Source organism: Nicotiana tabacum, chromosome 6, assembly GCF_000715075.1.
Source record: "Nicotiana tabacum cultivar K326 chromosome 6, ASM71507v2, whole genome shotgun sequence".
Taxonomy (NCBI): Eukaryota; Viridiplantae; Streptophyta; class Magnoliopsida; order Solanales; family Solanaceae; genus Nicotiana; species Nicotiana tabacum.
In genome coordinates, this window is record NC_134085.1 from 186713787 (window position 1) to 186733038 (window position 19252).

At 39.5% G+C, this 19252-nt stretch overlaps 1 protein-coding gene across 1 annotated transcript; it reads left to right on the top strand.

Annotated features, from left to right (window-relative positions):
- Nucleotides 1-3241: 3241 nt before the first annotated feature.
- On the top strand, nt 3242-4102 carry LOC107777904 (uncharacterized). The gene is made up of 2 exons (XM_016598072.1): nt 3242-3415; nt 3506-4102. The coding sequence occupies exons 1-2, from the start codon at nt 3242-3244 to the stop codon at nt 4100-4102; spliced, it is 771 nt and encodes a 256-aa protein (XP_016453558.1).
- The last annotated feature ends 15150 nt before the right edge of the window (nt 4103-19252 follow it).

Here is a 19252-nt window from a genome sequence, read left to right on the forward strand (position 1 = left end):
TCTTTCCTTAAATAACTTTTATCATTTAAGTTTGAATTCCTTAATTAAAGGAAGTCTTGTATTGATTGATATTTAATTGATATCCAGTTCCTTAATTATTTTTTACCTTATTTCTGCCTATTTTTCACGCTATGAATACACGACTCTTTCATTAGTAAAAACAACCATCATTCATAGTCTTTCTGAATTTACACTTACACTCAAAAGTATTCTCTCTTGTTTCTTGTGTTGTGGTCTGTTTACAAGACCTACTGCCTGCCTTTCTTTATTTGCTTCTTTGAAAACTGGTATGTCCTGATTTAAGCTTTTTAGCACCACAACAATGTGTTTATTTACATCTTTTGTATCCCTGTCTGCTTACTGCTTCTATGTGGTTCAACATTACTGATTTCTTTCTGCCTGTTCTATTATGAATCCCAAACCCCTGCCCCCTATGTGTTTAAGCTATGGTTTGAGGCACGACAATACTACAAGTTATTGTCCATGAATCAAACTCGATCCCTTTGGATCCTAGCCTCTAAATAGTGCGTTCTAGCAGGTTTGAGAGTATGCTAGCATCCTCCATTGCTGAGCATGCTTGAAGCCTGTCCTGGCTTAAGTAATAGGCTCTTCACAATCTCCCTCCCCCCCTTGAACCCCCTATGTATGTTTATTAGTAGTTGTTTCCCTCTCCTTTTCCCCTTTAGTATTCTATTCTGCACTTGCACACTTTCCTAGTCTTTAAGTTTCGCCCCCTTCTTGTGAGCCTTGCCTTGGGACCCTTTGAGTTCCCTCTGAACTTGGACACTTGAGGGTTGGCCCTTTCACACTGCACTTGTCCTAATATGATAATACATTTGGGTGTGAGCATTTCCCGGAGACCCTTCGAGGCTCTTAGGGAACTTTGACACACTCAAATGGGAGAAAGGCTTTGGATCATGATCTCATGGAGTTGGTTTACATCATATTTCACGCATGAAGTCTGAATTAGGCTTTCCTTTGGTTGTACTTTTATTTATATTTTCTGATGTTTTTTTTACTTTATTCTGGCTGTAATAATCTGTGATAAACTCTTGGGTATGGCTAGTGAAAAGGGTGGGTAATTATGTATGCAAAAAGGGTAGATACCATGTGTATAGGAATTTTGAATATGCATATAGAAATCATGCCTATAGGTGTTTGGAAATCTGCATATGCAAATGCATATAGAAATAATGCCTATAGTTCCTTCTAAATTCTGTATATCCTACATTCATATAGAAATCATGATCATAGGACTACTATATTCATATAGAAATCATGCCTACAGGATTGTCTAAATCTGCACCTAGATATCATGTCCATAGGTCTTAAGCAAAATTCAGCGTCTAGATATCATGTTCATAGGTTTAAAACGAGTCTTCTACATTTTTATACCATGTCTACAAGGTTCAAAATCAACCACGCGTAGAAAGCATGTCTATAGGAATTCCTAATTGAATCTGAATCGCTTCATTCACGTATAGAGCTAAGATCAGTAATAACGGGTACCATCAGTTGCAGAACTTATAACCTTCGTTAAAACTTTCCTTTCTTTTAATAATCTGACTGGCCTTTTTTAACTAGTACGTATTCAGTTATTATAGACCTTGTTATTTCATTGTTTTCTGAATTCAGTAGATACCATGCCTATAGGATCCTTGTCCAGCACTTAGGCAAGCCTTAGAGTAAAGTTATAAACTGAATCTGTTCTACTAACTACAACCAGCAGGTAGGCCTGATTCGGATTCCTTATCTGAATTGTGTAATAAATCAGTCTACCTCAACCTTTAAGTTCTTTCATGTTTAGTATCTAATCAGACCCTAAGCAGTATGTGTAATAAATCAGTCTGCCTCAACCTTTAAGTTCTTTCATGTTTAGTATCTAATCAGACCCTAAGGAGTATGTGTAAGTCATGCTAATTACGTGCTTCTTTGTTTAAAGGGGATATATCTGAGCCTTTTGCTTGTTATGTGCTTTCCCCCAACTTGCTATACATGTTTTGTGTGTCGTCTTAGAATTTTTCCTTTGAAACTACAAATAAGCCTAACATCCCTCCCCTTTAGAATTAGTAGTCCTAAATGCCTCCGGGACTGATAGGATTGGATCGGGTAATAGCATGCAATAAGTAATCGAGACCATTCCGCGCTTTAATACCCTAACGGGGTGGGAAGGATAGATATGGATATGATGACCACACGATAATGTCACGTGTAACCCCTCATTGAGGAGTGATTACCGAGCATTGTGTGGGGTGATCCATATTATTAATAAACCTAGGACCCCCCTTCCCCTCTGTTTCTTTGTTTCTTCTAAAGCTTTCAAACTATTTCTTTTAAGAAAAACCAGCTTTCTTTTAGTTCTTTCCAACTTTATTTATTTGTAAACCATTATGTGAAAATCCCCTCTTATTTGAAGTTTTATTTACCTACATGTTATTTGCACCTAAATTCGCAACAATAGTCTGGCCGGGAACCACACTAGTGGATCCTGAGGGGTGCCTAACACCTTCCCCTTAGGATAATTTCAAGCACTTACCCAATCTCTGATTATTCAAATCAAACCCTCTTGGTGTCCTAATGTACCCTAATCTTTAGGTGGCGACTCTTTAAGTCAAACCCATTTCCCAAAAAGAATGAGTTGCCCTCTCAATTGTCATAAACCCGATTTCGCAAGGAAAAGGGGGCACAACACATACAAACACTATTTCTTGTCATATTCAGTTTCCATATTGTGTAGTGTATTATATTGGAATGAGGAAAAAATATATCTGTATAAAAAAGTTGTACTATTTGTGTGTGGAAAGAAATCTTTGTGTTTTCCCTGATTTATACCATTAAGTTTTCCCTGATTTATGCCATTAAAATAGAATTGAGAACCTTAATATATTAGAATATTTACTTTAAAGTAAGTTGTTCATCAGCTCTTGGATAATAAGTTATAAATTTTTTTTGCAATTATAGATGAATCACTATGCTTTGTTTATATTCTGCCACGTATATCTTTTATGTCTTGCCCGACTTGATTATGCATATATGAATCTCATAAACATATTGCATAATCATATAATTATATTTATGTAGGATGTTAACTAACCAAACACCTAAGGTTGGAAAACCATACACCAAATGGAGTGAAGTTCAAGACGAACATTTCATTTATTTTATCGCTAAGCTAGTTAAGTTAGAAAGAACGCAACAAGGAGGCTTAACAACCGAGGGATGGGATGGTGTAGAAAGAGAAATGGATAAGTTATATGGGGACAAATTAGATAAGACGAAAATGAAAAATAGGATGAGAACCTTGAAGAAAACTTATGCTACTATGAAGAGAATGGTGCAACATAGTGGATTTGGGTGGAATGAAGAAACTCGAAAAGTTGATGCCGAAAATGATGTTTGGGAGCAGTACCTTGCAGTGAGTCATACTATTCTTTTTTCCTTTTATAGCTAAAATTTGAATATAAGTTATTTGTTTCTCTAATTAAGAACATTGGTTATGTTATAGGCTCACCCAAAAGATGCTCAATATAAAACGAAGAAGTTGCCAGACTATAATACTTTGGCTTTGATTTTTGGAGATAGTGTCGCTGATGGTAGGAATGGATGTGAAATTAATGATACAGAGGATTTCCAAAATGAATTTTCTGATGAGGAGATACCAGGCGAAAAAATTACTACACCTATTTCTGAAGATGCGCAGTCTATTGACCATGTATATCTTGATCAAAACATAAGCTTCACGAGTACTGAAACAACACAATCAACTGGTCAAGATAAGAGAGCAGGAAAAGGATGTTTAGCTAAGGAACAAACTTTGGCATCTCGTCCCAAAAGAATTAGGAACTCTATTGGAACTAGTTTGGCTAAATCTGTTGATAGATGGACAACTATAGCTGAAGAACAAATAAGGCTACAACATGAACCAAAATATACTTCTGTAGAGAAATCAATGCCTTTGATAATGGAACTACAATTGGACGACGCATGGAATATACGAGTTATTGATCTCCTTACAAATGAGAGAAATGCTGAATTCTTTGCTGCTATGGCTCCTGCGCTTAGAAAGAAATGGGTTATGCACAAACTTGGATCATATGATTGATGCTGTTAGTGTTGTGTTTTTGATATTCGGGTGAAGTTATTGTGAGCACGTGATTTTTTCCCTATATGAATTACTCCCACAAATTCAAAACAAAATATTTTCACATTATTTGCAATTTTGAGGATTTTTGTGGCATTTTCTGTCAAGTGTTTGCATTTGTCTGTGCATGTTTATTTTGTTTAATCAATGAAAAATACAAAAATATGTTGCATTTGCATTTAGGATTCAATTCTACATTTTGGGATTACTTAGCAAATTAGTTGTTTTATAAAATAAAAAAAAATGAAAAAATCACAAAAAATAATTTGTTTTGCATTTTAATTTTAGTTTTTTGTTTTGGGTAGTTATTCCTTTAATTCGATTTTTAATTACTTGTATTAATTATTATTTAGAATTAATTAGTTTTTTAGGTTAATTTGGTTTTGTGATTTAACTTAGGATTTTATTTTTAATTTTGAAAAAAAAGAGGAATTAAAAAGAGTTGGAAATTAAAAAAGAAATAATTTGAAAAGAAGAAAAGAAAAGGAAGTGTAGAAGAGGTCTTTTGGGCCTTCTTAATTTTAATTCCCCAAACCCAACCCAAATTCCCCAAACCCGCCCGGCTACCCTCTAAACCCGACCCATCCCCACCAATACATACACTAATACATACAGAGATCCAAAATCCAAAATCCCTAATTCAAACGCGCACTGTTCATCTTCTTCTTCATCTCAGCCGCGTTCAACTCGCCAAATCTCAAGCGAGTGAGCTCAAATTCACCCCACGCGTTCCCCCTCTCTCCTCGTCAGCATATTTGTAACGATCTCTAACAGATTCTCTCGTCCCCATCCCTTTCTCATGTGATGGAAGCCTCTAGAAGGCATATGCTGGATGAATGGGGAGCGTGAGATCGATTTGGATTGATCCCAGCCCTTCATTCATCAGGTGTTGTCCTGATAACTAGAGGAAATTTTTTTTGAGATTTTCAGAGAGAATTCTGGGGAATTTTTCTGGTAAAAAAGAGGGGGAGAGAAAAGTTGAGGGATTTCTTTAACTTCGGATTTCTCTTCCTTGAAGATGGTTTTTTTTCTCTTTGAAAAGTTTCTCTTAAAGGTTCAAAGAGTGAGACACATATATTTTCTTAGTTCTGAATCTGGTTTTTGAGTTCCGAAGAGATGAAAAAAATGAATTGAAGTTCAAGCTTGGTTTTTCTATTGTTGTCCTGTTGAGTTACTGCTGAACCACGTTAGGATTTGGAGTCGGAATGTGTGTTGTCGAGTCTATAATTATTAAAGGAAGTTTGAAATTTCAGGTTCAATTTCTTTTCTTTTCTGTATCTCTATTTTAAAATGTTCTTGAACTGTGAAATTCTGTCCAGAATGGTGTTTTGTTCTGTAATTGGATTTCTTGCAATGAATCTCTTCTTAATGGTGATGTATTTGAGTATGTTCAGTCGGTAAAAGTTGATTTTGAATGGTCGTCCTCTATGCTTATATGCTTTAACTGTTATTTTGGTGTTGAGTTTTCATTTGAGACAAGATTTCGTCATTTTCAAATGAATGATTGTGTTCAGCTTTGGGATTGCTAAATGAGAATGAATTTGTGATGTCTATTCGCATGAGTTTCTTTGGATTCTTCTGCTATCGGAAGAGCAATCACACGTCCTTAGGAAGTCAAAATGGTTGATCGAATTTCAAACAGGGTTATGAGTCCAACTAACCCGCTCTTGTGAAATCTCCCTAGTTCTATGAAACCTTCCCCATTCGCTAGAGGCTTTTAAACTAGTATCGCCCTATTAGCTAGAGTAACTGTTTTAAGAGCTTTGTTGATCAATGCCTTCCTGATTCTCTTGGTTAAGGACTAGCTGCTTCAAAATGAGTTCCTGGTGTGTTCTTGACAGCCACGAAATATTCTGATGTTCAAACTAGTCTGCTCACACTAAATGCTTAGTTTCAGCATGTTTAACTTGAATTAGTAAGTCGTAAGACTGCTAATGGGTCATGAATCACTAAAGTGGCCTGTTCTCTGATTTCACGACTATTTTGCACGTGCTGCTGGTTCGAAATTGCCAAAGTTATTCCTGATATTGTGTGCTCTTTGTGGCTTATCATACTTGAAGGGATGATTAGATTTTGATTGACTTTTTGTTTGATGCTTGAGTCTGATGACCGGCGCTTCATTTGTATACTTTTGAAAAGGTCTTGTTTGTGTTTTTCTGCAATTGGACGTGAAACTAGTGAATGGCGAGCTTGATACTACCTGTTAGCTTGTGTAATAATTGAACTTGATGATTTTAGGTTCTTCAAACATGTCATATGCATTGATAAGTTCAGTAGTCATTTTTCCTTTAGCGTGAGTTAACTGCCATTTTGGTGAATTTGAGTATATTGTTATATGTTGCAAAGTTTCAATGTTTGTCCTTTGTTTGAATATTCACTGTCAGGTTTCAATGCTTGTCCTTTGGTTCATCTTGATTTTATCAGTTCGAATTCATTATCTTAATCTCCTAGTGTTACTTGGCAAGCTTGTGTTCATTCAGGATTGTTGGTATATCACGTTTGAATTGGAAAGACGACTCGTTTGTGTACAGTTTTTAAGTTTGGTTACAACTATTTTTCTCACAATTTTAAAGCGTGCGTCTTCTAGTTCATATGCTGAAGGCGTCAATTTACAGTGAAGAGCTCATGTCCTCGTGCCTAACTTACTTTGCAATCACCAAATAGGCAAAATTTCTTGTTTTAACTGAACGGATGCATGTCATCTGTCATTTTTCATGGGTTTTGGTATTGCTTTTGATGAGTGTTTGTTTGGTAATGTGTTATATGAACTACTGGCCAAGGAGGTTAAGATTGAGAATGAGATTCGAACTCAAAAATGGGCTAACTGGTTTAAGGATTAATTTTGATAGTGAAAGGGAAATTTTGGCCATATGAGAATCAGTTTTGCGGCCCAGTTCATTAGAGGTCCTAGCTTTGCCCATTTCCATTACATACAGATGCTTTTCCATTTTCTTTATAACAATGTTACCGGTACATATAGAATAATTCGAGGAGCGTCGTGCCAAATAAAATGGCAAATTGCATGGCCCCATGCAATTAATCTTGTTTTTTCAATCCTTAGAAATCGAGGCGGGCCATTTAGCAAATTTTCCCTGGCCCTCGCAAAGTTAAAATGCGTAGTCGCTTTAGGCGCATTATTTTAATAATTAACTTCCTAAACTCGGGTGTGCATTTCATGTAACCCAAATCCAAATCTTAACAACGTTAAATAATATGTGTCTCGGACTACGAGTGCATTTCATGTGGCGTGGTCCAAAGACGTGTTTTAGATGACGTTGAAATCTTCCTTCAAATATTTAAAAGCGGTGTAAAGCTAAAATGCACATAGGTTTAAAAGTGTTTTAAAATCGGATAACTAGGCCAATAATAACAGTTGAGCGACCATGCTAGAACCACGAAACTCGGGAATGCCTAACACCTTCTCCCGGATTAACAGAATTCCTTACCCAGATTTCTATGTTCGCAGACTAAAATAAAGAGTCAATCTTTCTTCGATTCGGGATTTTAAACCGTTGACTTGGGACACCATAAATTATCCCAAGTGGCGACTCTGAATTTTACATAAAATAATCCCGTTTCGATTGTCACTTAAATTGGAAAAACTCCCTTATACTCCTTCTCGAGGGTGTAGGTAAAAAGGAGGTGTGACAGCTCTGGCGACTCTGCTGGGGAACGAACCCAGAATCTCTGGTTCAGGGTTCAAAATTTGAGCTTAGATGAATTGTTATAGTTGGCTTTATTTATTATCTGATTTTGTTACATGTTTGGGCCTAATGTGCTAAGTGTTACTTTTACCGCTTTGATATTCTGTGAACTGTATATAAATTGCCACGAAACCCTTCTTCTCTCTGAGTCTTCTAGATCATGGGGGAGTGTGCACTTTGTGTGACTTCTCTTCTATTAGAGTCATATCCCAAATTTTAGAACGAGGTTCGGACAAGTTGCAAAGCCGGTGAAGCTTCTATATTACTGGTATGCTGCCCCTCCTCGGCTCGAGCTGTCCGCTCGAGTAAGCCAGGTCTAGAACAATAAACCCAGGTTTATAAACCTAGTATAACAAGACCTCATGCCAGATCCCTAGTAGGAACGTTTGCTTACATCACGTGCATTTGACTTTGGAAACTCAACACAGGGGTTGGGTCTGTCTAGGACAGGTGCACCAAAATTGAAAAGACCATCCTGATGCATCTTACTTGCTACTTGTGCATTTGTCTGATTTAGATTTGCATGCTGACCAACTTTTGAATAATGGGAGAAAGTTGGGAAAAAAGAGAATAGCAATGTGAGGATTAAGTGAGTTAAATCACCTGTTTTGGAAAAACCAATGTCCAAATGGTACTGAAACTCTGCCGATTTTTATTTGAGAAAAATGAAAAAAAAGAAAGGGTTTTGTTTTGAAAAATAGTTGGTTTTATTTTATTTGCCTGAACTACGCTAGTTTGATTCTCACCGGATGTGAGATACGTAGGCAACCCCCATCGGGTCCAACTTCCTTTTGCAAAAATAGCCCAAAAAGAACAAAAAATTTATGTTTATTGCAAATAAGTAAGGTGATGCCATTCTTGTCTAAAATAGCCGAATGTCCCCAAAAGGGCGTCGGAATGCCGTTTTTGCAAGAACAACCACCTTTAGTAATTTTTAAAGGTTTTGGCTAGTTCCGTTTTTGCAAGAACAACCACCTTTAGTCATTTTTAAAGGTTTTGGCTAGTTAGCCGACACAGCCTTAAAATCTTTGTTTCCGAAGTGCTGAAAGGCCATATTGGCAAAGCCGGATATTTTTGTGAGAACTTTGAAAAAAAATGGTCATTTTTCTTGAGTCAAAATGAGTCATAATTTTCTTTTAATGAAAATCACCCTAATAAATGTGCAGGATGAACACAACTCAAAATGAACCTTTCTCAGTCCGTGAAGAGATCCCTTTGGAGCTACATATGTGGTGGCATGATTTAAGGGAAGATAACAGAAAAATTGTGACAAAAGCATTGGGCGGTCTTGTCGGGCTCTTGAAAGTTAAGCCGAGAAAGGACATAATAGAGGCCTTGATACCATTTTGGGACCCAGCACATAATGCATTCCACTTTCCTGATTTCGAGCTAACTCCTACACTAGAAGAGATAGCAGGCTACGCTGGTTTCGATAGGAATCTTAGAAATCAATACCCAGTGGCACCTAGGGAAGTAACCCCTCACAAATTTTTGGACCTGTTAAGCATCAGTCGGGACATCCGAGACAGAAATTTGGCCAAAGGATTCTGTACCTTCTACTTTTTGTATCGACGTTACGGGAATCCCCGTGGCTTCGAGACGCCAGATACCGGTCTTACTCATGCGGGAAACCAAGACAAGTGGGAACCTCGGAGAGGATTAGCTTTTATAATGGCGTTCCTGGGTACTTTGATTTGCCCCAGAAAAGACGGGAACATAGAGTTGGGACTCGCGGGGATAGCCGACTTTATGATGAAAAAGGCAAATGGGACCATAGTATGATGATTTTGGCAGAAATTTACCGAGATCTGACCCTTTGTCGAGAAGGGGGAAAGTTCTTTGAAGGGTGCAATATGTTGTTACAATTATGGATGGAGGAACACCTTTTCCACCGTCCTGGATACTTGAATTGTGGAATGACTGGCCTTGAGTGCATTGAAAAACATGAAAAGCGGGTAGAGGGTTATGAGTTCCCGGATGGTACGGAAGCATGGCATGCTCATTTGAGATCTTTGACTGCGAATAAGATCGAATGGACATTCGGGTGGCTCTCGGTCAGTGAGGTAGTTTATATGTCGGCTGATGTATGCTTTCTACTATTAATGGGTCTTCGGAGTATCTAGCCTTATGCTCTGCACCGAGTTCTACGTCAGTTAGGACGATACCAGACCATCCCACACGATGAGGATTTGAGTTGACAGGTTATTGAGTTGGAACCAAAAACCACTTTTCCAGAAGAGAGTGCGTCAGATTTGGCATTTGTGCAGATTCTTAGAGCCTAGAACTCAAGTACGAGATCTATCCAGAGGTGAGGTGGAGCCTGGTTACACTTTGTGGTATGGTAAAAGATCCCAAGTTCATCAAGAGCCCAAAAGGCCCACAAAGAAACCCCATGTCCAACAATTTACCGACAGAGCACAAGTGCAATGGGACTGGTTGACCAAAGAAAATGAGTACCGAGCCACCATAGGCAGGCTGGAAAAATAAGTCATGGACCTTCAGTTTGAGAATGGGTTGCATGCCACCGCAGATGAAGGCGAGAAGAAGAAGCTAACCCAGGAAAATGAAGCCCTCAAAGCTCAAATCCAGAAGATGAAAATAGCTGCTAGAAACCCGGAAAGAAGCAGAGTGGATGAAAGGCTTATAAGCAGTCTGAAAAAGAAAGCCCTTGAGTATCAAGATGACTAGAAAAGTCTGAGGCCAGTCTAGCAAAAGTCCGGGCTCAATTGGTGGAAAATGCAAAAGGTCGGACACAGTTTGTGCAACAAATGAAAAGAAAGTATGAAGGGACAATCACTAGCCTGAAAAGAAAAATAGTTACTCTCGAGAATGAGGCAGCCAAGCAGGCCAAGGACTTTAAAGCTGATAGGGAACACTGTTATGATTTGATGGCTCGGATGGAGGAAGAAATGCAATAGTTGCAAAATCAACATCTCCATGATACTCAGGTGTTAGAATCCCGGAATCAATAGGTTAGGCGTTTGCTTCAGGAAAAGGGTAGAATCCGAGAGCGGTTCAGAGCCATTGCCGACTACATTATTGTGAAATGCCAAGCATGCAAGGATATGACTCGCACCACTTTCTTCACGGTAGTGATGACGTTTGTCCGACATATAATGAATGATTTGGAGAGGACTTCAAAGGGATCTTGCACATAGGCCCGTGGCGAGATCGAATGATGTCCTGCGGGCCCCAGGAGAATTTGAGGCATTAATGTATTCATGATTTTCATTAGAGTCTGTTAGACTGTTTGCGAGTCTGTATTTTCTTTTATTGGAGTCTGTTAGTTAATTTTCGAGTTTGTTGTTTCACCTTCTGTCAGAGTTTGTTGGTCTTGTTTTGAGTCAGAGTTTATTAATTTACCTTTTTGAGTCTGTTAATTTTATAATTTGGTAGAATGAGTGGTTGTAATCAAAACTGTTTTATTTTATAGAAAAAATTGAAAATCCTAAAATGTTTTGTTATTTATATTATGCACTTATCTCCAAGAACTACACTTGGTCTAATTCATGTGGGGTCATGATACATAGACAATCTCCATAGGATTCGACCATAACCAAAAGAAATAAAAAGAGTGATAAAAAAAGGGGAAGAATAAGAGAGAGGAGGAAAAGAAAAGAGAGAGAAAATAAGAAACCATGGGGAGGGAACAATGGCAAAACAAGAGAGGGAAATGAGAGAATAAAACAAAGGAAAATCAAGCAAAGGAAGGCAAGAATGAAAAAGAAAAAAAAAGAAAAAGGAGAGAGAAAAAGAGTAGTTGCAAATGAAAATAAGAGAAAGCCGGGATGGCGCAAGCAACCGATCAAATGCATAATAGAAACGGTTAATTGCTTAGGTGCATTCATTCCCCAAATGAGCGATTGCCTATCTGTTAAGCTTTAATCACTAACAAGTTTGTTGTTGACAATTCAGTAGAGAAAGGTGGTTGGTTTGTGGTTCCCGAAGTAGTAACTCCTCTCCACAACATAAAGTCAAAAGGCAATGGCAGACAATAACAGAACTAAGTTGGTTGAACAGGACAATGGGTTGGTTAAAGAGGTAAAGATGTTGAGACAATACATGGCGGACATGTATCAGGCTTGGATGACTGGGAAGGCACCACCCCCGCCACCACCTAGCTTCCTAGATGTCGCCCTTACCCAAGCTCCGGACACAATGCCAGATGATCCTCCATACTCTCTAGATCCACCCGCTTATCTCCAAGCTCATGATGCCCGATATTACCCCTTAGAGGTTGCCCACAAAGTTCCCTACTCATACAAACAGGGCCCGCGGGATGAGTCTCATGTTGAAAATGAAAGGTTCACAGGAAGAGAAGGGAAAAATGGGATACCCAGGAGGCTTAAAGGCATAGGACAATCCTTGAAGAACAAGAAAGGAAGGGGAGACCAGGGTAGCATGACTTACAAAGAACTGTCCGAGTCCCCTGACGTTTGCCTGCCGCAGGATTTAAAGTGCCACAATTTAACTTGTATGATGGGTATGGAGATCCGGTAGCCCATTTGAGGGATATTTCAGTGAAATGAGAAGTATTGGCGAGAAAAATGATTTGTTGATGGCGTATTTCAGTGAGAGCCTGACTGGGGAAGCTTTGGAATGGCATAATCGTCAAGATGTTGGTAAGTGGCCTACATTGGGTGACATGGCTCAAAATTTTGTTCGGTGCTTTCAATACAGATCAGGTGTTACCCCAGACCGCTCCTCCCTATCTAAAATGAAAAAGAAGCCGGAGGAAAGCTTTAGGGAGTTTGGGCTCAGATGGAGGGAGCAAACTGCTCGAGTCAGTACCCCAATTGGTGAAAAAGAAATGGTTGAGCTTTTCCTACAAGCCCAGGGCCCCACCTACTTTAGTCATTTGATCCCGACCTTGGGTAAGCCTTTCAATGATGTGTTAAAAATGGGGGAGATAGTAGAAGAGGGAATCAATTCAGGCAAAATGATGAGTTATTCGGCATTGAAAGATACTACGAAAGACATTTAGAACATCCCGGTAAGTTTGGGTAGAAGAAAGAGAAACAGAAAAGATGATCCGATGGGCCTTCCTGCTCAATACTTCCAACCCCGATATCGTCCTCGTGGATATCCTTGTGCACCAGATGACCCTCCCCAATGCTATTTCTCTCCATAGAACTCCCAAAGTCGTACATCACTTTCCCAGTACCCAGCTCCACAAAATGCCTATCCACCCCCACAAGCCTACCGAAACCCCCCTAGATCAGGTTTCCGGCCCAATCAAACATTTAAGAACAAGAGGTTGCGGAAGAAGAAAACCTTCACTATATTGGGAGAGTCATATGCCAGTTTGTTCCAGAGGCTAAGGAAATTGGACATGTTGAAGCCGATCCAAATAAAAATGTCAAACCCTCTTCCAAAGAAGTTTGATTCTTCTCAAAGGTGCGCATATTGCTCAGATGCCCCGGGGCATGACATAGAGAAGTGTTGGAATCTAAAGAATGCGATTCAGAAGTTTACTAATGCAGGCGACATTATCGTGCAAAATCCAGATGCACCAGACACTAGCCAAAGTCCGTTACCTGTGCATAATGAGACGCATATGGATGGTATGATTTATTTTGAAAAGAAATGTGAGAATTCTTCTGGGATCCTCGGAGGTCCACGTGCTGCGAAGCTTTCAGTGCTATCAGAGGTTGATCCTAAGAACGAGAAGGCAAAGGGAGCCCAAAGGCAATCTGTTAAGAACAATGTGATGGAGACTTGTAAAGGTCCTAGTATTGTTGATGCAGAAGTCAGTGGCTAAGATGTTGAGTTTGATGATTGGAAAGACTCTCTTTTCTTGGTTAGCCAGGTAGGAGTTTTGGTGGTTTATTTTGTTGTCATTTCTGTTGTCCGGGTTATTTCAGGGTTGTAATCCGGATATTGTCTTATGACTCAAACCCTTATATCCTTTTATTTTGCCTAGTTTGTTTAGTCATAGTAGCCCGTTTAGTGTTGTCTAGGTTTGTTCTAGGTTTGTAACCCCAGTTTAGTTAGTTTGTTTCATTGTTCAAACCCTTCCACCATATGTCTAATGCAATTTTCTGTTTTCTATTATTTTTAGTCATTTTCGTTTAGTTCCTTTTTCTTTTATAGTTCTTTTCCTGTTGACTCTAGTAAAATGACATGCATGCATAACTCTCAGCCTGGTCTTAGAAAGTCAGTTTAGTCATGAAGCAATGAATGAAACAATTTTGAAGATGATAGGGACATTTGAGGGAAATAAGTAAAGGCATTTTAAGATCACTTAAAGCCCGAATTGTGTGAAACTGGGGCAGATAGAACATAAAGAAACCCTATTAAAATGCATCACGCCACATTGGTTTGAAGCTAAAGGCAAGTTTTCCCAAATTGACAGGGGCCGTTCGTGGTAATGAGAGTGAGAGTGTTGTCCAGTGGTGCTTTGTATTTAACAGATGTAGAAGGCGAATGTGTGGATATGGTTATCAAGTCTGGTACAATCAAAAGATGTTACGAATGTTTTCCTTGGTTTGTTTAATTGTGGTTTGTACTTGGCATTGGAATGGCGAAGGCATTTTGTTCTGCTATCTAAACACTTTATCCTTCGTTACCCCTTTGAGCCTTATTTACTTCCTTTCGTACCCCTCTTTTGGAATCAGTAGCAAAGGTCAGAAACGCAAGCGCGAAAGATAAGTAGAGGAAAAGAGAGAAAAGAAAAGATGAAAATTGAAAAAAAAAAGGAAAAGAAGAAAGAAAAAACAGCAAAACAACAAAAAGAGAAAAAGGAAGAAAGAAAAGAAAAGAGAAAGAGAAAAGAAAAATCACAACAACAGAGCAATTCCTATGACATGAACTACGTTCGAACTAATTCCTTTTAAAGATACGTAGGCAGCCTCACGGTTCGGTCCCATCAAAATAAAAATCCAAAAGTCCCCAAGCAAGAAACTGGGGCAGAAGTTGTGGTTGTTGTAAGAAATCTGATTCCAAAAGTTGTAATTTTGAACCCATGTGAATTGTTTTGAGCCTTTGATATCCTTTCTTTTTAACCCTATCCAAAAGCCCACATTACGGTCCAAAGAAATACCTTCCGATTAGTCTTCGAGAGATGCCAAGTCAAGCAAGGAGAGGTAATTCATATCAGGGGCAACACTCTTGTCCAAGCAGAAAAGTAATGAAAATGAGAGAGCCTTATTGGTGAAAACCCTTACGGCACCGTAAGGCGACGGTAAGTTGAGAGAAAGAACAGAATGAGAGAGGCTTGATGGTAAAAACCCTTCGGGCACTCCAAGTCGAATAAGGATTGTGAATCAGATTGGATAATCGGAGCATTGAAGCCCAGTTTCACAGTTTAGGGTATAACATGAGTTGAACTCAAGCTTGCTTAACGGAATAGGCCACAACTGCATGTCATGGTCATTAGAGTTGGTATCCACATCTGATAGGTTTCTACTTTGTAGCTTTCTTGTTAGGAATCATCCCTTTCTTTTGTCCTTTACTCTATTACTTTTGTCTTGTTTACCTCCTCTTCTCGAGTCTGTTTGGTCATAACAAGTGAGAAATGATTTCAAATTTTCCACCAGTTTTCCAATTGCACAAAACGGGATCTGGCTAGCACATTACAGTGTCATAAGTCAGGAAAGAACAACAAGCGCACTGAGCTGGTAACAATCAACATGCTTTGGGACCCTTGTGAAATACAAAGGTTTGGTACTTATCAATTCAGGAACAATGCAACAGATGGAGGGTGTTAGGTAAACGGATCACAGGTATTTTTGGTGAAACACGAAGGTTTGGTACATATCAATTCATGAACAATGCAACAAGATGGAGGATGTTTGGTGAACAGATCAAAGGTATTTTCTGTGGTAAGATTGACAAAGGGTGTTTAAATCAGTCACAAGCAAGGTCTTCCGAGCAGAAATCAAAGTTATCGTGGCAAGTGAAAGAGCAACAGACCTCAAGGCTAGGGCCAGTGGTTTAAGTCAAAAAAGAACAACATGCGCGATGAGTGGGCGGCAATTGTCGTGCTTTGAGATTTATGTGAAACACAAGGGTTTGGTAAATGTCAGTTTATGAGAAATGCAACAGATAGAGGGTATTGGGTCTGAACAGAGAAGATGTATTTTCTATGATAAGGATGACAAAGAGAGTGGTTAGTCAATAAACAAACAAGGTCTTCGAGTGGAAATCAAAGTGATCATGGGAAGTAAAGGAGCAATCGCCCTCAAAGTCAAGGCTACAAACCAACCACCACATTTTTAAACTGACAAGATTTTTCTTTGATTTGAAACATGGGCAGAAAATCTCATTTGTTTCAGAGAAACCCTTCGCAAGGAAAGGCAAGCACTAGAAAGGTTTGACCGTAAATTTTCAGAACCCTCCTGGAAAATGGGACCTAGTTTAAAAATCAAAACAATCATGAGTAGAAAAATCTAGCATAAATGTAACCCAAGGAATATAAGTTGGTTTCAAAGTTTGCATGTTTGAGATATGATTCAATTAGGAGTTTTCAGGACCCTCCTGAATAATGGGACCTAGCGTTAAGACTGCCATTAGATAACAAGATTTAGCGTAGGTTCTGTTGTAGGGTAGTATAATTCAGCCGTACAAGAATTGCCACTCTTAAGATAAAATTTGACTTTTGATTTTCAGGACCCTCCTGGATAATGGGGAGTAGTTTAAGACCCTTTTAGATAACAAGATTTAGCAGAAGTCACACCTTTATATGATATAACTTAGATTTAAATGGTCGTTTAATTAAGAGTTGTCAGGACCCCCCTGGATAATGGGACCTAGCTTTCGAATTCTTAGTAATATTTGGTAATATGATTCAGTTTAACACTCACATATGTGCCCAGCTACCAAACTAGGGCAGAAGATTTTCTTTGTTTTGTCTATTTTTGTTGAAATCAGGTACCCACTTGGAGAACAGGGAGAAGCAGTTCAAGTTCAGCAGTTAGGCGCCCACCCGGAGAACATAGGAATACAATTCAAGTCCAGCAGTCAGGCGCCCACCTGGAGAGCACGTGAATACAATTTAAGTTCAGCAGTCAGGCGCCCACCTGAAGAGCACGGGAATACAATTCAAGTTCAGCAGTCAGGCGCCCACCTGGAGAGCACGAGAATACAATTCAAATCCAGCAGTTAGGTGCCCACCTAGAGAGCACAGGAATACAATTCAAGTCCAGCAGTCAGGCGCCCACCTGGAGAGCACAGGAATACAATTCAAGTTCAGCAGTCAGGCGCCCACCTGGAGAGCACGGGAATACAATTCAAGTTCAGCAGTCAGGCGCCCACCTGGAGAGCATGGAAATACAATTCAAGTTCAGCAGTCAGGCGCCCACCTGGAGAGCACAGGAATACATTTCAAGTTTAGTAATCAGGCGCCCACCCGGAGAGCACGGGAATACAATTCAAGTTCAGCAGTCAGGCCCCCACCTGGAGAGCACGAGAATATAATTCAAGTTCAGCAGTCAGGCTGTGACGACCCGGACAGTCGTCTCATGAGTTACCGCTCCATTTCCCCCATTTCAGTTTCTTTACGCTTCGTTATCCATGTTTTATGGGATCGAGATGATTAGTTCGAGTTCGGAGAGGATTTGGTAAGAAATGAGACACTTAGTCTCTTTTAAGAAGGCTTAAGTTGGAAAAGTCAATCGGATGTTGACTTATATGTTAGAGGGTTCGGACGTGAGTTTCGATGGTTCGGTTAGCTTCGGGAGGTGATTTGTGACTTAGGAGAGTGATCGGAAGTGGTTTTGGAGGTACGGTGTAGAATTATGCTTGAATTGGCGAAGTTAGTATTTTGGCGAATTCCGGTTGATAGGTGAGATTTTGATCCGAGGGTCGGAATAGAATTCCGAGAGTTTCTGTAGCTTCGTTATGTCATTTTGGACTTGTCTGCAAAATTTGAGGTCATTCGGACGTGGTTTGGTTGGGTTTTTGATCAAATATGGAATTTGGAAGTTCTTGAGATTCATAGGCTTGAATTCGATGTGATTTGATGATTTTGGTGTTAGTCGAGGTGTTTTGATGATTGGAACGAGGTTGAATAATGTTTAGGATGCGTTGGTGCTTTTGGTTGAGGTCCCGGGGGCCTTGGATGTGTTTCGAGTGAGTTTTGAGCGAGTACGGACACCCCGGAACTTAGAAAAATGGAGGGAGCAGCAGTTTTGGCGCGGACCGCGCTCCTTTTCGCGCTGGGCGCGCTGGCCTAGTGCTGGCCGCGTCAAAGTGGTCGCGGCCGCGGTCGTTAAGACTGCAGGTTGCTGGTCCTACTTCATAAGCTCATATACTTTGATCCGCAAGGAATTTTGAGATGATTCAAAAAAGAAAGTTGTAGCCCTTTGTGTCTAGTTTCCAGAAAGGTAAAGATATCGCAATTTGGATATCTGTAACAAAAGTTATGGCCAAAATACTAAAGCTTGTCCTTGCAGAGCAAGACTTGCGCGGTCGCGGTCGTTTTTGCACGGACCCCGCTGGTTTTGCGCGGACCGCGGTCATTTTTGTGCGGTCAACGGTGTCAGAATCTGAGGGGTACTCTATAAATACGAGGTTTTGGGTTTTATTTGATATTTTGACCTAGAGAGCTCGGATTTTGGTGATTTTTCGAAGGGTTTTCAAGAAATTGGTCGGGATAAGTGATTCTAACTCAGATTTGGTTAGAGTACATGAATCTATCACTGAATTCATCATTTAATTCGTGATTTGAGATGGAATTTGGAAAGAAAATTGTGGAACCTTTAAAAAATGTAAAATGATGATTTGAAGGACCAAATGGTATCGGAATTGGAAAATTTTGGTATGGTTAGACTTGTGAGGGTATGAGGATTCTGAAAATGTAAATTTTACCTGATTCCGAGACGTGGGCCTGGGGCTCGGGTTTTGCTAATTTCGAGATTTTTGATATTTTTTGAATGTTTTCGCTTGGGTTCCCTAAGCATATTGTGACGTATTCGTTCTGATTTTGGATAGATTCGACGCGCGTGGAGGCCAATTCGAGGGGCAAAGGTATCGCGAGCTAGAGAATTAGCCAGTTCGAGGTGAGTAATGGTTGTAAATGATGTCCTGAGGGTTTGAAACCCCGGATTCGCACATCGTAGTGCTATATTGAGGCAAGATACACGCTGGATGAGGAGCGTGGGGTCTTTCACTACTGGGGATTGTGACTTGGTCCATCTCGATTGATGACTTTACTGAATATTTGACTGAAATTCATTTGTTATCATCATGATTTGGGCTAATTGCCATATTTGGGCTTTGTGCCAACTATCTGAACCCTCCGGGGATTTTTATCACTATTTCCTTACTGCTTGACTTATTATTTGAACTCAGTCCTGTTGATATCTACCATTTTTACAAACTCAGCCACTTTTACTCAAATTTGAAACTTAAATGATATTTCTACATCATGTTTTGGGCTGAGAACTACTGTTTTACTAATGCCCAA